At 30.6% G+C, this 14,162-nt stretch overlaps 2 protein-coding genes and 1 pseudogene across 5 annotated transcripts; 1 reads left to right on the top strand and 2 right to left on the bottom strand.

Moving 5' to 3' along the window:
* Positions 1 to 5,888, bottom strand: Rho1 (ras-like GTP-binding protein Rho1). Of its 4 annotated transcripts, none has more exons than XM_066736303.1 (5): positions 5,732 to 5,790; positions 3,518 to 3,600; positions 1,496 to 1,656; positions 1,024 to 1,407; positions 1 to 937 (listed from the first exon to the last, which is right to left on the bottom strand). In XM_066736303.1, the coding sequence occupies exons 2-5, from the start codon at positions 3,573 to 3,575 to the stop codon at positions 899 to 901; spliced, it is 642 nt and encodes a 213-aa protein (XP_066592400.1). In that variant the 5' UTR covers positions 3,576 to 3,600; positions 5,732 to 5,790; the 3' UTR covers positions 1 to 898. The 4 variants fall into 4 exon arrangements, with proteins under 4 accessions (XP_066592400.1, XP_066592401.1, XP_066592402.1 ...); XM_066736304.1 differs by lacking the exon at positions 5,732 to 5,790 and adding an exon at positions 5,237 to 5,471; XM_066736305.1 differs by lacking the exon at positions 3,518 to 3,600 and having other exon boundaries at positions 5,732 to 5,888.
* Positions 5,889 to 7,401: 1,513 nt separating this feature from the next.
* LOC136779020 (small glutamine-rich tetratricopeptide repeat-containing protein alpha-like) lies at positions 7,402 to 9,768 on the bottom strand. Its single transcript, XM_066736298.1, has 4 exons — positions 9,494 to 9,768; positions 8,566 to 8,896; positions 8,019 to 8,498; positions 7,402 to 7,731 (listed from the first exon to the last, which is right to left on the bottom strand). Exons 2-4 carry the CDS (start codon positions 8,883 to 8,885, stop codon positions 7,620 to 7,622), a joined length of 912 nt encoding a protein of 303 aa, XP_066592395.1. The 5' UTR covers positions 8,886 to 8,896; positions 9,494 to 9,768; the 3' UTR covers positions 7,402 to 7,619.
* A 124-nt stretch (positions 9,769 to 9,892) lies between these two features.
* Positions 9,893 to 13,158, top strand: LOC136779022 (ribosome biogenesis protein NOP53-like; annotated as a pseudogene).
* Positions 13,159 to 14,162: the final 1,004 nt, after the last annotated feature.

Genomic DNA, 14,162 nt, shown 5'->3' with positions numbered 1-14,162 from the left:
TTACGATCCAATGGTTAGTGTCAATGTATTACAATAATGTATTATATTAATATAGTAATAATAATAATTAATAATATATTAAACCTAATTAACGTTTTAAAAATCAACGTACTTAGCTGTTCTCTTTACGCATATTTATTTCAATATTTGATAGGGTTTTTGTTTTCCTTGAAAAAAATAAAGATAATGCTGCTGCTATTTTATTTATGCTCTCGGTGCGAACTGGACTAAGAGCTTGTATGATATTGCATTATATTAATTAATAATGCTCCGACAATACCTCTACCTCTTTACACTAACAACGATGACCAGCACTCCCTCTTTCTCCCATTACCATTACTCTTTTCACGCGCATTAATTTTTCTTTTGATCTGTAGGAAATCGAAATTCTAGCTAAAAATTGAATATCAAGTGCGACAAGAGTAGAATGCGTATTCGATAATGACAATAATGAAAAGAAAAACAATCAATAATAATAATGATGATGATACTGATAATTTATACCAATAATATTAGCTGCAATAATAAAAATAATTATGAATCACAAATGTAAATAGTTGGTACGAGAAGATGACAAACATTTTTTTTTAATTTTTTTAACTTGAAGCATAATTCATTAACATTAAAAAATACAATCAAAATAGTCACAATGTACACTGCGGTTCTTCACATGTAAGGGATGCTTGTATCGAATTTTTGTCAATTTCTTTAACAAGTTACAGTATGCTCTTAATCATTGTTTTTTTTTCTGCGGATTGTTTTATCATATAAAATAATTAAAAATAAGTTGTTATTGTATTATTGTTTCCGCTGGGGCCTCCGGTATTACGACTAGCTTCGTTGCTAGATTCGCAATTCCAAATTTTCTTCTGTTGCCAAACACAATAGACAACGCATTTTAAAGAAGCCTACATCTTCCTTTCTTCTTCTTCTTAACCTAACAAATAATCGCAATCATTAATTACTGACAGCTTATATATTGGTAAAAAGTAAAAGATATATTAATATTAGTAAAGAACTTACTTGCAATGCAGCTCGTGTTGCTGTTTCAAATACCTCTCTAACACCTTCCTTACTCTTAGCAGAGCATTCTAAATAAGCGAATGCATTAATTTTTTCAGCCATTGTTCTACCTTCTTCTGGTTTTACAGGCTCTTGCTTCATTTTGCCGAGCTCTTTAATAGTATTAGGATCATTCCGCAGATCTTTTTTATTTCCAACAAGTATAATGGGGACATTTGGACAGAAGTGCTTCACCTCTGGTGTCCACTTCTCAGGAATGTTCTCCAAGGAATCGGGACTATCGATGGAGAAGCACATCAATATAACGTCCGTGTCAGGATATGATAATGGGCGTAGCCTATCATAATCCTCTTGCCCAGCAGTATCCCAAAGAGCTAATTCCACCTAGAAAGAGAGATACACAAGAATATATATTTTTTCATATTCTCTTACTGCCAATAAATAGCGATATTTTCTAGATTCCAAAACATACCTGTTTAGCATCTACTTCAATGTCGGCGACATAATTTTCAAACACAGTTGGTACATAAACTTCAGGGAATTGGTCCTTACTGAAGACTATTAGTAAGCAGGTTTTACCACAGGCACCATCACCTACGATAACCAGCTTCTTCCTAATGGCTGCCATGAATCCTGCAATCATTCCAGATTGATTAAATGAATTGGTTTACTCATTATTCTTTTCTTGAAATTATTTTTACTTGTTCAATTTAATTTGTATATTCCATACTTTTAAATTAAAATTATTAAAAAAACAAATCTTATAATTTTTTTAAAATAATTATAAATGTTCTTCTTCCACAGGCTTCCTTTCTCATCATATGAAAGTATATTTTTAAGCTTTGCATACTTTAAAAATATAAATAAAAATAAAACAAATCAGTCAACAATGTGTTAGACTTTAATTAAATTCTTAATAAAACTTTCATTTCAATTAGTATGCAAAAAAATATTATGAAATTAATTTTGGGCTTCACACATACAATTACATACAAATTGCAAATTGTATGAGTGCATAAAAATATCAAATTAGTGAAAATTAAATTGTCTAATGACCTGCTTTTACTTAACTTCTCCAAAATATTAAACCTATGAAGGTTGGTTAATATGAAAACATATAACAATAATTAAACAATATGCAAATACTATTGTTACGTGTTTTATGCAATTACTTTCTTTTATAACTATTCATAAACATTATATTTGCAAACAAAACGTTGATAAAAATGTTAAAATTCAAAAAAAAAATCTAAATAAATTAAATGTCATTTGCAAAGATTATTCATGTTAAATAACTGTAATTTAATGTACATTGAAAATATAACATATTTATAATAAAATTCATGCAATTTTCTGATTACTAACCTATCAAAAAATATAAAATATTGCGAACTTGGAAAATTTAACAAAGACATTCAGAAAAATAACTATTTTACTAAAACCAGACGTAACAAATAATAATATCTGTACTAATTTTTTATAATGAAATTTATATACAAAAAGAAACAGTCTTTTTTCAATTTTCCAAATAAAGTACATTACATTAATTGAGAAATAGTTTTAAAGCAACTACCAATATATTAAAAAAAAGATAATGTAATATGTAAAGTGTATGAATATAAATTATAACAGTTGTTTTACTCCTTCTCCTGGACATTTGTCTTAAAAACAAAGCCAAATAATAGGTCCTAAAAACAATTATATAACTAAGGATATATACATTTATGTATATAGAATGTCCAATCTTAAGAAAAAGCAGAAGAAAGGTTTTGAATTGTGTTATCGTATATATATTAAAAATTAATTTTTTCTTAACCCCTGCCTTTCTCTTTTTCCCCTATAAAATAAATTTCATTGTTCTGTCTTTCAGTATTTGAGAATCAGCATCATACAAATGAAAATTCATGTTTACTAATTACTCAATATTTACACTTATTTTGAAAAATGATAAAAGAATTTTGTTTTAAGATGACCTTATACAACACGTCTCTTTGGTCTGTTATGAGGAGTCAGATATCCTATTGAACAAATATACATGTATATACATTTATAAAGCACAAAGTATTCTTCAGGATAGAGTTAGGAAAAACTTTTAAGATTATTTAGTTTGATTTTCCTCTTATTTTAGAGGTACATTAAAGTGACTTAATTGTCACATGACACATTAAATAATTTTTTCTATAAAGCTTCAATTATTCTCTTCATATATGCATATATATATAATATTTATGTACACATTTATAAATATAAATATATACATATATATAGCTACTCATTATTAGAATAAGTTTGCATATGGAAAGATATAAGTTAAATAAAGCCCTCTAGACGTATTCAAACTTTTTTCATAATTTCTAAATCAATTGTCTAGCTTTACCTACAAAAATTATGTTTTGCAGATTGTAAATTGCTTATACTAAATTTTGTGTCTACATAAACACTATAAAGAAGCAACCTACGAGGGCTGAAGTTTGAAAAATTGTCTGGGTCGTACCTGATCCAGGGTACCCTGTATCGTCTGGACCAAGGCATCGGCCCGCATTGCATCCCATGTTTTTTGTCTTTCTTTCAGCGTCTCTGTTTTAAGTGGACATTCGATATGTTAGAATGGGTAGGAGGCTACGATATGATCACTAATATCACATACCGTAATAAATTATATGTATACATGTATGTGCATATAAATACATCCATATATTATATATACACACACAAATACATACATAAATACATACATAGATACACACACACATACAAGTACATGTGAATCTCAAATTATTTTCAAGAATATTTATTTATGTAAAAACTGGTAATATTTATCAAACCTAAAGATTTAATTCATAACTCTTTCCTTCAGGCAACTTAATAGTTCAAAAGTAATACCATTTAGCTCACATATTCATAGTAAAAGTTATTAATCCTATTATAAAGCTCTATGTCCAGGTTTTTTTATATTTTTACAAATATATCATCTGACCTGTATACCCTAGTAGAAAAAATCCTCATGCATGTAAAAAAATGAGAACTTATGCATTCCTATAAAAGCTAATTAACCTTAATTAAGAGCTTTATTGTAACAGTAATAAGATTTGAATTTATAATAATAGAAATATATATAACATTGTTAGACCTATTATTATAGATGAAATGTTATAGCTTTCATTTACATACAAGATAGATAGAAAAAATTAGGGCTTCAAACTTATGTATATCTTTTAAACAAGTATGAAGCCCTACGATCATTTTTATATATACATACAGTTTTAAAAGAAAAACTGTATTATTTTGATCTGTCATATAAATGAAGATGTTGCTTTACCCAAATCATCTTTAATTTAGTTATGAATATATTTAATATAAAACAAATTTCATAATTATTACAAAACTAAGCTATTACATGTAATGTTAAACAAAAATATAATATTTTCCATATTGGTGAAGTCGAATGCCAGAAGAAAATTATGGTTTTCATAAGTATTTAAAAAAATACTAACCATATTCAAGTTATAGTTTAGATTCCAAGAAAGTTTAACACAAGTATAAATAAAGATATGATTAAAAGATAAGAGCCGAGGATTGAGAATTAAGATCTAAAAACTTAAACTTACAAACTTAATAATATGAATAATAATGGATAATAGAAAACTGAGGACCGATCAAGTGTTTGACGTATATAATAGAGAGATAGATATAAACGAATGAAGTATACGTCAAAGCACGCACAAACCTTTTATCTATTGTAATCGCCGAGTCACCGATGAAACTGAAATGCTATGGAAGAATAAGATATTGCACACACGAGGGCATGTATACACACACATACTCCTTTACGCGCGTTAATGTGTACGTGTACGCTATGCGTGTATAAATATACTTGTATATATACGTATACATGTATACAGAAAGAGAGAAAGAGAGGGAGAATAATGAATACCGAAGCACTGTTAAAACTTATAAAAGATCTCAAATAACGAGAATATAAAATAACATTGCCAAACCGGATGTACAAATACAAAGCCATCTAAAAGAGAAGCAAAGAGTGATGATTAAAAGCTTCGGAAGTCGGAAGTTGATGAGATACATAGGCAGTAGGATAGAACATGGTAGCGTAGAATAGGATAATTTAGTAATTTAGGATGGAAAAGGATAAATCAGGAGAGTGTAAAACAGGAAAGCAACATAGAAGCTATAATTTAAGAAACGATTTACTTACTCAACTAAACGAAGTCACGTTGTGTCAAAATATTTGCTTGAGCATATCCAAAAGAATGACCTGAAATCTGGGCGTTCAAAATCTACCTAAAAACGACGCTTGTCAAATGCTCCTAACTAAAGTAGCAATTGCACGATGAAATACTGATCGTAATGCACGGCACTCCCTTGGATATCTTTCTTTCTCTTCTTTCCTCCCCCTACTATTTCTAACTTTCCATCTATCTCTCTCTCTCCCTCTTTCCCTGTATATATATAATATATATATTCTATCTCTCTCTCTATTTCTTTCTCTCTCACACACTCACTCACTCACTCACTCTTTCTGTATCACACGATATGCCAAGGAAGATTCTCTGCCTTCATTTATCAGAGTTTTTTGTAGAGCTACCGTGAAAAATCAACACTCCACATATGAAAACCACGCGAATGCACAATATAGCATAGCCTTCTATTACGCCAGGCAAAGTTATTTAAAAAATAATAGCTTATTTACCTGAAATCTTATGCGACAGAAAGTCAAGAAAATGGCTGCCCTCGGTGGCCACACCTCAATCTGTTGAGTGTGTACAGTACAGTAATTGATATGGAGGGGGCCCAGCCACGTATAGCAAAGTTTCTGCACCCCTTTCTCTTTGAACAACCCCTCGCACTAAACGCCACCTATATTAAACAAAATCTTTTCCCTCTTTTGACTTTTCCGCTTTCTTATTGCCTCTAGTACATTTGTTTATATTAAAGAAAATATTAAAAAATATCTGTAATATTTGTATTATTTTTACTTACATATATTTTCATAAGAATACCACACTAATAGCTGTACATAAACGATGAGTCAGAACCTTAATAATTGTTTAGATAAATCCCGTAAATCGATGTATATGTTTTTTAATAAATATCATATAACTTTACTTATTTAATATAAATGATTTTTAATTGACAGGTGTAATATAATGTTTACACTTTGTATCTTTTACACTTGGTTAATTTAATTAATAATGATTTGTGCGGAACGTATTATTTGTGCTTTTAATTCATAGATAAATGTATACAGCACGCAACAAGACATTTATATCCGTAATTATGATAGATGTCAAATTATTCATAGGACCTTTTGGAAAAATCTTTCGATCTACATTCAGAGAGGACTTATATAAAATATGGATATCTAACTCTAAATAGTTACGGAGATAAACTATTTCTTATATTGCTTTGGGGCGTTAGCGGCGAACCAGCTGTCATAAACTAGGAAGATATAGGCTGCACCGGTTACACGTCCCTGTTTGTTTTAAACGCTTTAAACCGGCAACTTACGAGCCATCTAGAGGATTTCATGAATAAAGTTTAAACATAATAACCCGAGTAACCGTAGTATCAGTACGGAAACCAATTTCCCGCGAGTAATAAAAAATTAGCAAGCAAATTAAACTTGAAAACAATTAATTGATATCACACTTTCTATTTTCAATTACTTTGCCTTTAAATTGCGTAAATTATTTATAACAAAGTACTTCAAATCATATAAAGATACGTTTACATATATATAAAATTGGGAAAATGCTCAGGAATACAAACAAGGGAAATAGTTTAAGGAAATAATATGCTATGTAAATTTGCTCAATTTGTAGTCTGAGCTACAATTCGTAATTATAAAATCGAGTAGAGACTACAGTACTGTGATATTATATTTATGATTATTTAAAAAAAAAAGTAAACTTTTATTCTTTTACACACATTGTAGTTATATATCTATCTAACATTAAATAGTAACCATTTTAAATAAAGATAAACCTTATAGTTATATATAATATTCTCATTTATTCAAAGCATGCTTTGAGTTTTTTTTCTTTTTAGAAGTAGTCCATTTCAGTTTAGTTTTCTTTCTTTGCCTTGCACTTTATTATAAACATGGAGAAGTAATGCAGAAAGTTAAACATAAATTATGTCTGTAGTTTATAATACATTAAAAGATATATACTTATGCTTAAAACTAAAACTTTTCTGATCTCAAATGAAAGTTTTAAATCATGTAAAGTAATGGATTTTTAATGTTTTTTAAAATATATTTAAGTTAGTGGAAGATAGGTTTATAATTAATTGCAAGATGAGATTTTGGCAAAAGCAAATTAATTTGTACAATGCTTAGCAAAATTTACTCGCTTCATATACAAAAGGAATTTTTTATTTTTCCTATTTTCATTATAAGTGTAATAAAATATTAGTGTACAAATAGTTTGTACAATAATTTAATAATGAAATATATTTTTCCAATTTTAGACAGAATTAAAATGTCTTGTATTTACTTCAACCTATTCTTTAATTTATAAATGAATCCAATCTTCGCATATCTTTATCAGACCAACTAAGACTTTCATAAAAAAATATTAATTTTGCTGTGATGGATCAGGATCGTTTGGATTTCCTCCCATTTGTCTTCTTAAAGATTCAATTAAATCAGGATTGGCATTATGCATTTGTTGAGCTAACTGCTGACCTCTGAAATAAATTATTGTTTTAAAATTATTTTTTATACAAGGTATATCACTTAAATTGTCACAGAACATGAAGATGATAAAACATTTATCTCCATAAAAATATAATAGATATTATTTGCACAGGGCCGCTTCAAAAACTTTGCTATTTGCATTGTATAAGAGGTCTTTAAGCAAAAATTAATGTTACAGCTTCTTAAATAAGTAAATGCTTATGTCCCTAGTCTGGGGTGATGTATAAGTGGTATGAGAAATAAATAAAATATTAACTTCTGATAGTATAATGCTTACGCTTCAATAAGTGCATCCATACGCCTTCCCTGATCAACATTCCCACTCATAAGATTTGTCATCATACTTTGCATTGCAGGATCTGATAGCATTTGACGGGCCATATTCATCAATGTTGGATTGCTTAGTAAAGAGGTTAAATCCATTTCTGGTAATCCTTCACTAGTAGTATTACCGCTTAGAACCATATTGCATACACCTTGTTGTGTCAGTTTCTCTTCCATTAATGTCATATTATATTTATAACTCTCATTATCTGGTTCCATTTCCAAAGCTTTTTGATAACATTCCTTTGCATCTTTATATTTTTGTAAACTAGTATAAGCAAGACCTAGTCGACCATAGGCTTTACTATAGGTAGGATCAATAGCCAAGGCAGAGTGACAATCCTTTATTGCTTGCTGATGATTACCCATTTTGGTATAAACAGCTGCTCTGTTGCAATAATATACTGCATTATGACCATCCAACTGTATTGCCCTACACAAAAGAAAATATCAATTCAGATCAAGACATTAGTGGTATTTAAATAATAATTGAAACCTACTTTGTATAATTATTTAGAGCTTCTTGATATTTATCAGCTTTAACAAGCATATTTCCTTCATTCTTTAATCTTTCAGCTTCTGCTTTTGCTTCAGCTGTAGCTGGTTGAATATGAGCTGGTTTATTATAATTAACAAATGATTTATATGTATCTTGTAAATCAAAATCAGGTGGAGCATCTGAAGCTTGTACATTATATGCACTTTCCAAACACTGAATTGCTACTTCTAAACTCTCACGTGAATCGGCTGTAATATCCCCATCCTCTAATTGTTGCGTTAAAAATTGCACAATTGCTGCTACTAATCCTTTGACAGCCATTACTAATTCAACTGGTAAAAAGAAAATAGAGAAAAGAGATATGAATATAAAAAACAGAAAAGAAGTTTAGGATTTAAAATTCAGCTTTCTTGAAAGATGTTAAGAATTTTTTTTTCAACACTTGCTTCCTTTGTTTTTCCAATTTTAATTATTATATTAGTTACAATTATATAGACTATGTGATTTAAAAATAGAAAGTGCACCAATCATAAGAAGAAAACATGTTGAATAGCTACATCACATAACCTCTATAAACATACAATGACTCTTTACAAAAAAAATCTGGATTTAATGACCTATTAGAAACTGGTAAATGTCAAGATATTTAGACACAAAACAATTCAAATTTGATAATAATAACATTAATCATAATGAAACTAATTTTTCTTAAGACTCAGTATTCTTTAATCTAACAAAGACATTTTCTAATATTTGTAAGTAATAATTTAAGCTAAAAAAAGCTTCTACCGTCAAAAAGAAATTGAAACAATCTACAAATATATCATATAAGTTTAATTAAACATATGTTATACATATTATAATTTTTAGTGAAGTTATGTGAAGCGGAAAAAATATCATTCAATTTTGACCAAAATATATATTATTACCAGAGATTATTGGAAAGATTTATTATTGTTGCTTATGCTTATATAGCGATAAATGCGGGCTGCGGCAATCCCGGCAATTCTTTGGATCCTTCGCATGAGCAGCCGTCGTCGTCGTATGATAATTGCAATTTCGCAAAAACACGAAATACTATTCACGGAGAGCACTTGGCACTTAGGCTGCAGGTATATACTCTCTCATACACACATAAATACTGATGCCACTGATGGAACTGGATGGAAGTGATGGAACTGGTGGTCGGTGGATTCGGGTGGATACTGTGGATAGATATCAGTAATATTACTATTGCATTTAGGCCCAACGCCACCAAGCTTGGCTTAACGGTTAGCCCCAGCTAAAAGTAGTATAATTCCCGTGACATGTACTATGCTAAGTAAATTGTACTAAGTATAGAACATGTCACGGGAAGTATACTAATTTTAACCGTTACCAACCAAGCTTGGTGGCCCGCCGCCCGTGGCGTTGGCATTGGGCCTTAGGCCTTAAGCCGAAATCAGACGATGCTTTTTTTTACGCTGTATTGCTTGCTTGCTGAATTGAAATATTTTTTGCTGATTGGTCATAATAATGCAAATATCTAATCAGCAGTCGTAATTCTAAATTCAGTAAGCAATCCAGCACGAGAAAAAGCATCGTCTGATTTCGACTTTAGTTACTTAGGGCCAGTGGACACATATCCAATCTCTAACAATATTTATTGTTCAGTCTTTCACGGTTAATAGCGAATTAGAAAAAAATAACTTTCGGACGATTTGAAAATCCCCGATAAATTTAAAAATCCTCCCAGACGTCCCCGTAAAGTTAATAAAAGAGGACAGTATCTGGGGAAAAGAGGACGAATAGAGTAACCCTACCTAAGAGAGGTGATTGTACTACTGATGTTTGGTTCAATAAACCCAGCACTAATTTATCATATATAAATGAAGGATGGATGACCGCTGATACCATAAGACATACCTTAACTCACTTAGGATTGAAAAAGAGAAAATTGCCCACCTCTATATGTCAAAAATCATCTTTGTTATCACCTATTGAAATACGCATCCTGGTCTATCTTACAATCCACCCTTTGATCACCATTAATATCTATTGAGAGATATAGCTGACAAGGAACTGGCACTAATGAAGGAAGAAGTTTATTTGGATAGAGTTACTACAAAGATGTTTCAGAAAGTAATGCAAACTCGTACAAAATAAATATTAGCCTACGTGCTTATTGTTCATGCAAACTATCCTTTGTTTTACAGGTTTCAATAGAACAAAGAGATCAAATAATCATGGAAAAACTTTCTAAAGGTTTACCATCAATCTCACAGAACTCCAAGGAAAAGTTAGTGTCATTGAACATTCAGGACTCAGCATCTGTGACAAAAGTATGCTCTCAAAGTTTAAGAAAAACCAAAAAACAGAGACGCAAGTAGAAAGAACAAAAAGAATTATTAAAGCAATTGAAAGAAAGGAAAATAGAAAAGAAAAAATCACTGATATATATAGGCTGAAACATATTAAAATGAGCTTAGAAGCAAGTGACAAAAAGAAAGATATGTTACAGAAGAGAGGAGCTCAGAAAAAAGTTAGAAAATGCCTTGAGCCAAAAACTTTGAGCAGTGTGAAGTTTATACCCCTATAATCAGATTTTAAATTAGGAGAAGAATTGATAGGATCTTTAAGAAATTCTGAACCTAACAACAATATATTGAAAGATAGATGCAATTCTTTACAGCAAAGAAATATACTTGCTCCTAAAAATAAAGTTTTGTAAGTATATTTTATAACATTTTATTTTCCTTTACATTTTTGAAGATACTTGTTCATCTATTCAAGCTAAATCATAAGTTTCATTATTTTGTTCTTTTTCTTTTTTTCAGGAAACTTAATAAAGCTACAGTGAAGAGATTCATAAAACCGGATCATAAAATACTGTCCCAAAAAAGATATTTGTATATAAATAAAATAAAGTAACAAATTTTCATAAATAATATAAGATACTTTGATACAAAGATTTTAAGATGACAATAATATAATGTGTCATTCTAGTGTATATTTAAAGCGATATTTAGAACTACCGTTCCTCTGATTTAGTTTTGTCGGGCGTCAGCTTAAAAGTCCGATCACCCACAGCTTTGAAAATTGGTAAAAATCACTGTAGAATTTAAGGACACTTAAAAGTAATCAAAAAGGTGGAAGAACCAATCGTTTGTTCACGTATATCCATTGTCTTCCTCTACTTGATGCAAATCTGGCATATCTTCTCTTGACATCAGATTTAAAAAATGTTGAAAAAGTTTATGAATGTTTATTGTTTCCGACTGATCTTCATCGATAACCTGATAATATACGTAACATAAAATTTTAAGAAATGCGCTTTCAACTACTGCGCATTCTTCTAGCTAAATTACCTGAAGCATACGCTTTAAAGCAGATTTGATAATGCATGAGATTCTCGTGCATCTTTGTATTTTCCATTGTAAATCAGTATGCTTTGATCTCAAAATATGTAACTTTGATAATTCCTTATAGAGATTTACTTCACTACGATTAGCTTTCTCCACACATTGATACATAGTTTTGTTGAGTGTTGTCATAGATAATTCTTTTCCTACGAAATCGCTAATATGAGGAAAACTCAACATTGACTTTTTTATAGATTCTATTTTTTGGTGAAATATTTCGAGTAAAAGCTTCTGTATCTTGAATGCCAATAGCTGCCGCTTAGTATCTGGTGCTGCAAGTGCTGATGGTTTCCCTTCATCTTTTGTCTTTAATTTTCTTTAAAAGGCCAAACATTCAAATATAATTTTTCAATTTTTAAAGGAAGTATAGTTGCAATACAACAGTCGAAAGTAGAATATGAGTAGTATATTTACCGACAATACGCTTCACTGCAATCGTTACCAAAATGGTTACGGGAAAGTGAGAATACTTCGTTGGAAAGGATAATATTCTCACGCGTAAGTTTACAAATAGCTGATGTTTCGTTGCTTTTCTCAGTTTCTTTTTGGAAGAATATGGAAAGATCTAATAACTTTTTATACATTTCAGCTTTCAGTCTGCCAGAGTAAAGAAAGAAAACAGGAGACATAAAGTTCCACAGCTCGTACACCGTGCATGTATACTACGATTGTAATTGATTAACATTTAATCATACATTTCCTTATTTCTCTGATTCTTGCAATCGACTTGATCTACGTTTCGTTTATAGTTTTGCTCCCTTTCATGCTTCGTGTCTTCGTTTAATAAAAATTTTTCATTAAGAATCGTCCTCAAGTTCTTGTATTGCTCGAGAGAATTGATTCTGGCAGCTGCATTATGGTTGTGTCAAGCCAGTGGAAAAGTTAAATAGAGAGGAAGAAAAAGAACAAGAATTTATAAAGAAAAAAAGTGAGATTGGAAAGAATAAATGCATCGAGAGATACGAGTTACTCAGAGCTTTTAATTTTGAGAGTAGAAAAATCCTTCTTCTAACATATTTTTCTCTCATGCTTTCGACCATTTTCAAATGATCTCGTCTCTCATCCAACATCCATTTCTTCACACTGTCCAGTCTCTTGGTATTATCGTCTAATTTTATCGTCTCATCAGCAATCAATCGGTTTAAGCTGCTGATTGAATCTGCGCTACTTATTTCCGTTGTATTTAGAGTAATCTCATCTGCAACGAGCCTCTCCAAAATCGCATTATTTCGCGTTTCTAACCTGGCGGTAGAAGAGAGAATAAATAACAAATTGAGTAAGTATCATTGGTTGCGTTTCGAGTAGCATATAAGGCGCTTAGAATATATTTCTGTTAGCCTTGTTATAGAATTTAAATGGTTTATGCACGCACGCGTATGCTTGACTCGGAGCGCAGCCATTATCTGTCATCAATCTTATGAAAGGAGAACACACAGAAAGAAAAATTTGCCAGAAATGACAAGCTTTTGTCAACTCTGAAGAGAATCTTACCTCTGCGATCTCTTCTCAATGTCATCAATTTGCAATAAGTCAAAGGTATCTTGCATGACGATTGACGAGTCGACGATGTATTTAGTTGTATGTGAGCTATAAGCTAAATGCTAATTAATTACACTCGTTTATACTGTATTGGAGGCTTATTGCAGGTCTGGTAATTAAGCTCTAATGTAAAGTGTGTGTTACAGTCACATACATTTGGAATTGGATGATTTGGATGAGGGTAAGAGAGGGAAAACTTTATTTGGAGGCGTGCAACAACACACCCCTACCTGACCTTTCTATTACTCCATATACATATTGCTCTTATCCGGCGACTTTTCATTTGTTTTCACGATTTTCGACCGTCGAATGCTTTTACAATATTATATATTTCTTCTCTACTAAAAATGTAAATAATTCACTAATTTTCATCGTCGCCCGTCGGTCCAATCTCTCAGTCCCAGAACTATTTCTGATTATATCCTATACGCAAGTGTTAAATTTGCACGAATGGATTAGGATCATTGTAAGATGTTACAAACAGTTTCTTTACGTTCTTTCTATGTGTTTTGCTCTTTTTACATTAATTATAAGGATATATTTGATGAGAAGTGTAGTTAAGAAATTAGAAATGGTCCAACAAATAAATATCCTTGGTTGAAATATTGGTCATTTTGATGTCATTGGAATGAATTTTAATACCAGAGATACGATCGTT

This window comes from Prorops nasuta, unplaced genomic scaffold (assembly GCF_024137725.1).
Source record: "Prorops nasuta isolate Cenicafe-Biocafe unplaced genomic scaffold, Cenicafe_Pnas_1.2 PNAS00015, whole genome shotgun sequence".
Taxonomy (NCBI): Eukaryota; Metazoa; Arthropoda; class Insecta; order Hymenoptera; family Bethylidae; genus Prorops; species Prorops nasuta.
Note: the sequence above shows the minus strand (reverse complement) of the source record. Positions and strands in the feature narration are given on the sequence as shown.

What these genes read in the sequence shown, in the direction of transcription:
- Rho1 (XM_066736303.1), bottom strand. Translation starts at nt 3,575, where the DNA reads ATGGGATGCAATGCGGGCCGATGCCTTGGTCCAGACGATACAGGGTAC. An exon ending in TACAGGGTACCCTGGATCAG is followed by an intron (nt 1,657 to 3,517) that starts GTACGACCCAGA and finishes GAATGATTGCAG; the next exon opens with GATTCATGGCAGCCATTAGG. An exon ending in CAACACGAGCTGCATTGCAA is followed by an intron (nt 938 to 1,023) that starts GTAAGTTCTTTA and finishes ATTATTTGTTAG; the next exon opens with GTTAAGAAGAAGAAGAAAGG.
- LOC136779020 (XM_066736298.1), bottom strand. Translation starts at nt 8,885, where the DNA reads ATGGCTGTCAAAGGATTAGTAGCAGCAATTGTGCAATTTTTAACGCAA. An exon ending in GCTCTAAATAATTATACAAA is followed by an intron (nt 8,499 to 8,565) that starts GTAGGTTTCAAT and finishes TCTTTTGTGTAG; the next exon opens with GGCAATACAGTTGGATGGTC. An exon ending in ATGGATGCACTTATTGAAGC is followed by an intron (nt 7,732 to 8,018) that starts GTAAGCATTATA and finishes AATTTATTTCAG; the next exon opens with AGGTCAGCAGTTAGCTCAAC.